This window comes from Crocodylus porosus, unplaced genomic scaffold (assembly GCF_001723895.1).
Source record: "Crocodylus porosus isolate Cpor-Errol unplaced genomic scaffold, CroPor_comp1, whole genome shotgun sequence".
Taxonomy (NCBI): domain Eukaryota; kingdom Metazoa; phylum Chordata; order Crocodylia; family Crocodylidae; genus Crocodylus; species Crocodylus porosus.
Window position 1 is genome coordinate 61,568,938 of NW_017728931.1, and position 6,557 is coordinate 61,575,494.

Here is a 6,557-nt window from a genome sequence, read left to right on the forward strand (position 1 = left end):
GCCGGTTTGTCCCGCAGCATCTTGCCTGTCTTGATGCTGTGGTGGAAGTAGCCCACCACCTTCCTGCATTTTGAAATCAGCTGGGTGGTAGTGATGGTGCCATCACTGGCAGCCTTGTCCCCCTCCATGGTGTCCCTGACTGTGACATGCAGCTTGTGTGCCACACAGCAAATGCCAACAAAAGTTGGCATCACAGACTACCTTGACCATATTGGCTCCATTGTCACTGACCATGGACCCACAGGTGAGTTCACCCTGCCCAACGAGCTACCCCTGCACCATGCGGTTCGTGGCCACTATGATCTCCCTTGCTGTGGAGGACTCGTCCATCACCTCGGCTTGAAGGAGAGCCCCCCCGATGGCCTGACTGATTGTACCAGTGCCCTGTGAGGGTGTGGTATGCATGATCTCCACCCCGGCTGCTCCAGATGTTTGAGGTGAAGTGCAAGGTTACCTGCAGCCCTGCCTTGTACAGCTCCTCCCTCAAGTACTCCCTGCATGCCTCATACAGGGAGGGCACCACCGTCCTGCTGAAGGTGGTGCACGTGGCCACTTGGTAGAATGGGGCCATGAGTGCCATGAGCTGCCTGAACCCTGGCTGCTCAGCTAAGGAGAAGGGCTGGCTATTGAGAGCAAGCATCTCCCCAATGCTCTGGATGATTTCACTCACCTTCGGAAAGCGCCCCCCCCGCTTTGTCTGCAGCTTTTCCCTACCACTCCAGGGTGACCTGCCTCTGCTTTGTAGGGATGGGAGCTTTGGAGCGAGAAGGGGACTTCCCTTTGGGTATGCTCCCACTGGCGCCAGGCTGAGGAGGAGCAAAGGGAAGAGGGTGCTGTTTCCTGAGATGCAGCAGCATTGCCGTGATGACGTAGTTATTCACCTCCTTGCCCCGGCTGATCTGCCTTTGGCAGTGCTGGCAGATGGCAAACCTGGGATCATCTGCCACCTCCAAATAATCTCAGACTACACTGCTCCCCGCTTCTGGGTTGAGGGTGGGGATCCTGCCTTAAACCCCTCCTCAGCAGGCAGAGGCACAACAACAGGGTAAGTAAGCTGAGCCACCTACCCCCACAGCCTCCTCTGAGGTGCCTTCCAGAGCAGAAGACCTGGCTCTATGGAAACTTTGAGAGGTGTGGAGCACAAACTCAGATTCCCCCTCAGTCCCCAGAATTCCTTTTGCTAGGGCACTCAGGTCTCCTGGTCCCAAGTCGAGCTCCTCCCCTGGCAGTGGGAAATCAGGGTGGAGACTCTCATTCTGCTGCTGGTGGCTATTTCTGGTGTTAGGGGAGCTGGTGCAGGTGCAGGGACAGGTACTGCTCCAACCACCTTGCTCCCACTGGCAGCAGAATACTCATGGCTGCCAGGAAAGAGGATCCTTCTATGTGGGGGGAGGGGAGGGGGCTGTAGTTCTTCCCCCACCCCCTCTAGACCCTCTCCCTCTCCTGCCAGAAGACCTGGCACCTCACTTTCCAGCATGCTTCATATTAATCTTTCCTGTGCTGGAAAAGGTGTGTGTGCGCAGCTGTAGTATCTCTCTTCTCTGATGTATGACTGACTGACTTCTTCTTTGTTGTGTTTATTGTATGTGTGTGTTACTACAATAATATCTCTTCTTCTGTGTTGTATTTAGTCTGTATGTATGTGTAACTATATAATATCTCCTTCTTCTTCCCTGATGTATGCCTATCTGACTTCTTCTGTGTCGTGTTGAATAATATCTCTTCTTCTCTATGTATGTGTGTGAGTGTGTGTAATGTATGTGCTTTCCTGCACAGTGATGGATCACATTGCTGGGAAAGCACAGCTTTATTTTTTAAAACTCTGGGGAGGGGACACACAAGAACAAATAAGAGATTTTGCGGGGGAAGAATAAGTTAAAAGAAATGGATTGGATAGGGATAAGTCGAGAAATTTTAGTTAGTAAGCTGTATCCAGTCCTTTCCAAAAACAGAAACTAGCAGAAGACTGACTAGGTAGGAAGCCAAGCTAGTCCAGTACCTTTCAGACGCTGATGCTCAGGCAGAAACAGCTCACAAAAGAGACAGAAAGGCTACAGACAGTGGCTTATATACTGTTTCTATATCCCTCACTGGCCATATTTTGCCCACACCTGCAATCAACCATAGTCTACATGCAAAAACAAAGGGAGGTAGTGTTTAAGATAAGCTTTCAAACTTTTATTTATTGTAAATCAACCAAATATCTTTAAATCCAAGGTTCAGCAGCATTTAGCAAAGTGCTTCAGTACACAGCATATCACTCTAGTGAAAAACATCCCAAGATATAATTCTAACACAGGGTTGTCAAACTTATTTGGCCCTGCTCTACATGTAGCACATGAGACTGGTGTGGGTTGTGCACTGCCTGAGGTTCGTAGGCTGGACCTAGTGCTACAGGCAGCACAGTAAGTCAGTCCAATCTATTGCTCTTGCTTTTCTAACAGGGATGCATTATGGGGAATACAGTGAACATTGCAACTGGTAGAGTTAAGCTTAAATGTTAGGAAATATGATACTGCAAAATCACAGCATAAGAAGATACAACTTCAAGAAGTACATAGGGTGAAGGAGAACAGTTATGGTTTAGTATGGCACATCAGGTAGCAGGACCCATGGGGAGCACCCAATCCCAGTGTGCAGGGCTGGGCAGGGGTTGGATTGAGCCCCAGGTCTGAATCTTGGTGTGGTGGGGCTGGAAGGGGGTGGTACTAACACCCTGGTGTCCAAACCAGGGGTGGGAGGGAATGATGTCTGATCCCCAAGACCCAATCCTGGCACATGGGGCAGGGAGAGGGCGGTGTTGGGCCCAGGCTCTGGTCTGGCCCACAGAGAGTCTGATCCAGCTCACAGGGCCAAAAGTTTGAGAACAACTGAGATAAGTAATTTTACTGGACTACATCAATCATGGTAGCCTGAATATTTTAACTGAGGAGTCCCTCAGCCACCATCCTTACTACTCTGTGAGCTGTGGATTCTTTACATTGTTAAAAAATCTATCATAACTGTCCGACTTTGATTGGAAGTCAGATCGGTTGCTGTGGCCTTAAACTCTGTCAGCCCAAATTTAACATCCAGTCTCACCTGGCGGTTTCTCCCCAGCTCTGGGTTTGGCATTGGTACAGTACAGGAGCCAAGCATTTTCATCCCTTTCTCATCTATGTACTTTGCATTCTCCTTTTCTGTACAGCAGAAGCGGAGCTGCATACTTGTCTGATCTGGTTCCACAGGAGTGAAAGTGTAATGGACATCTTCATCTATGTTTATCAAATCCCCAATTCCTACCAATCTCTTAAAAAGGTCTGTGCAGTACACATAATTATCAGTTTTTGAGACCCTCTTTTTCCTTTCATCGTGGACAGCTGCATCAAATGCATGGCATACCGCTACTCCGTATGTCCGTGCACTGATTCTTGAGGCAACAATTTGTGAATTGTACCCAAACAAAACAGCCCCCTTAACAATGGCTGCCTGGGCCTCCATGGGGCACAGGATAGAGTAGCGCTCACTGAATGTGTGGTAGATCTCATCCCTCAGAATAATGCTGGAGGCAAATCCCCCAACAAGCAAAATATACTGGACTGTAGCCATTTCGGGTTTCCTGAGGATTTCCTTCAAAGCACCAATGATTTTCCCAGTGCTGTATGCAAAAAAGCTCTTCATTTTCTCATACGTAATCATGATGATCCCATCATGCCAGTGAGTTCCTTCCACATGATTGAAGAAGAGAGAGATGTCTTGCTTCTGTTCAGCCACTTTTATTAGGTTGGTGTAGCAATGGAGGTAGACATCATCTCTACTAGAAGAACATTTTTGGAGGCCAAAGTTGTACATCATTTGATGGAATTCTGTTGGGTATTTTTTTATGTATTCATCCCATATTCCTCCGTGGAATATTTCCCTCAGGAAGGCTTTGAAGTTTTCATCCACTGTGTTCCCTCCCCATCCTCCTCCAGATGCCTTATGCAACTCCTTTAGGGTTTTATCCTGTTGGATTTCATGCACCGTGATGTCTATTGTACCCCCTAAACACCAAAGAATTAAGTTCGTTAACTTGTTTAAAAAAAATAACTAGCCACAAAACCTCATTGGCTTGATTTTTATCTCCCACTTTTCAGGCCTATGTCTCATTGCTAGTGCTTAAGAATTTATTTAGATCCAGACCTTTTGCTGCGGGCATTTTGTTTCTATGGAGATGACAGACCTGATATTTCATCTCTTTTGCAGAACTTCTTGAGAGGACTGAAATTGGGGAAACCTGTTTAAACCGGGGTTTTGTTTGGCAGAGATGCCTGCGAAACGAGATCCAGTCTGCACGCAAGGGTAAGTAGCCCCAGTGTTGTAGAGAGGGGCTGGAGCTTTTGGGGTACTAACCCCCAGGGACTGTAGCAGTGGTTTATATGGCACTTTTCCACATCTATGACTATCCTGCATTTAATGAGCAGTTTATGCATTCATTTTGGAAAAGAGAACTGAATAAATGTGTAGCCACTTTTTATAGTGCTGAGGCAACAGTTAAACAATGCTCATCACAGGCTGAAGGGGGAAAAAAACATTACCTCCACAATCAACGACAATGTAGTGAGTCCCAGGTGACTCTTCAAACTTCTCTCTGTGGCTACCTTCTGCCACAAACCCAGACCGAGGGAGCTGCTTGCACCAGACAGATGCAGCCTCTGGTTCCAGGGCAATGATAAGCTTCTCTGAAAACATGTCAGTGATAAGCCCAGCCTAAAATTACAAGTTACTTAAAATTAAGTCAGGAATGGGAGCCAGATCCTTCCTTCCCACCTCTGAGACATAACTTGAACATAGTACATGGACCAGACATTTCTACTTGCAAGAATGGGCATCCTGGACTAGTGGTACAAGGCAGGGGTCAGCAATGTGGGGCAGGGGAAAGGTGGGGATAGAGAACAGAGCCCTCTGCCACAAAGGTCCCCCAGCATCTTGCTGGCTTGGGGATCAGAGAGGGGCCCAAGCCAGGTCCATGTGGTACAGCGTCTCCCTCCCCAGACCCAGTTCCCAGCACAGCAGAATGTGGGGCAAGGCAGCTATGCTGCAGCTGCTGGCTGCTGCTGCTGTCAAGAGGCTTGGTGCAGGGAGGGGGGGAGTCCCTCACCCCCCAAGAAGCCAGCTAGCAAGCTGTGGGAGGCTCTCGTGGGAGGGGGCACCATTTCCACCCCCTTTTTCCACCCCCAGCTGCTGCCGACAGTTGCTAGCTAGTGAAGGGGGGCACTCTGGCAGCCTCCTGGCAGGCAGTAAGGCACCGAACCCCCTCCTGCCCCACCAAACACTGCATATCTGTTCAGCTGGAAGATGCTCTAATGTCTAGCACTTCGGGTAAAGTGGAATAGTTATAACTCGCTTGAGAGCCCCGTCCTGTATTACCTTTCCCATCACCCTGTGGCACAACGTTTTGAGTTTTAAAAGGAGGCTTGTTGACAGGATGAGAAATCCCTGCCCTCTGAGTGATGCAAACTGGAGAGAATCTGAGGGGAGCAATCGAGCTGTTACTCCTTTACCTCTTTTGCTGCCAATCGCATGAACTGTCTGGCAGAGGCATCCCATATGGCTGGAACAGTAACAACCCAAGTGATGTCCTCTGGCTCACAGGCAGTTTGGAACGAGGCCTCCCCAATGCTGTTCAGGGCATGGTCCTTCATGTAACGCAGACTCTCCGAGAAGACAGTCAGGGCAGGGAGCATCCTTCCATTATCTGCTTCCAGCTCCATGTTGGAGGTGATTTTCTACAAGTGAAAAAAGAAAACAGCAACAAATAATTAGGTAGTGCTTGGGGCCCTCAGAATGGACCATGGCCTCTTTGTGCTAAGCGTTGTATCAAATGTGTAGCAGACTGGTGGCTCCTGTAGTCTTAAGTAGCCACAACGAGCTTGTAAAGCGCAGCTCAGGTACACTCTAAATCTCAAATAAGAGGGATGGGAGGGAGTCCCAGGCTCTTCACATCCAAGTTCATGTACAGACTCGGAGTTTGCTTGATAAATAAATTGGAGAACTGGGACATAGCACAATGAAATTTAACAAAGACATCTAATGAACAGAAATGAATGCATACAGAACTGGAGGTAACTGGTGATGCTGTAGCATTGTTGAGAAGGATCAGGCATTTGTGTGGTGTGAGGGAGACTGAAATGCATGTGCAGCCATGTTGAGAGTTGTAATCTGGCTCCCACTGGGGACTGTCCAAATGTTATTACAGTCCACTTAATACAGTCTGCCTAGTGGGTGCAAAGGACCAAGACTCTGATCACCAGGAATCTTAGTTTTCCATTTGTCATAGAAAATCCCTATTCTAAGGGATAGCCAGCATGGGTTTGTTGCGGGTAGGTCTTGTTTGACCAATCTCATTTCCTTCTATGATCAGGTGACCTAACACCTGGACAGGGGAGAAGAGATTGATGTCATATATCTTGACTTCAAAAAAGCCTTTGATCTGGTATCCCACGATCACCTCTTGGCCAAACTGGCCAGTTGTGGCCTTGGCTCCACCACGATCCGCTGGCTGGGAAACTGGCTCCGTGGTCGGACCCAGAGGGTTG

At 48.4% G+C, this 6,557-nt stretch overlaps 1 protein-coding gene across 1 annotated transcript in view; it reads right to left on the minus strand.

Annotated features, from left to right (window-relative positions):
• Positions 1–2,686: 2,686 nt before the first annotated feature.
• The window catches only part of LOC109316843 (heat shock 70 kDa protein 12A-like), a 6,322-nt gene continuing 2,451 nt past the window's right edge, over positions 2,687–6,557 (minus strand). The window contains exons 2-4 of the mRNA XM_019545214.1: positions 5,523–5,747; positions 4,557–4,728; positions 2,687–4,022 (exon numbers count right to left, since the gene is read on the minus strand). Coding sequence (XP_019400759.1) covers positions 2,977–4,022; positions 4,557–4,728; positions 5,523–5,747 — 1,443 coding nt within the window. The 3' untranslated portion in view covers positions 2,687–2,976. The remainder of the gene's footprint in view (positions 4,023–4,556; positions 4,729–5,522; positions 5,748–6,557) is intronic.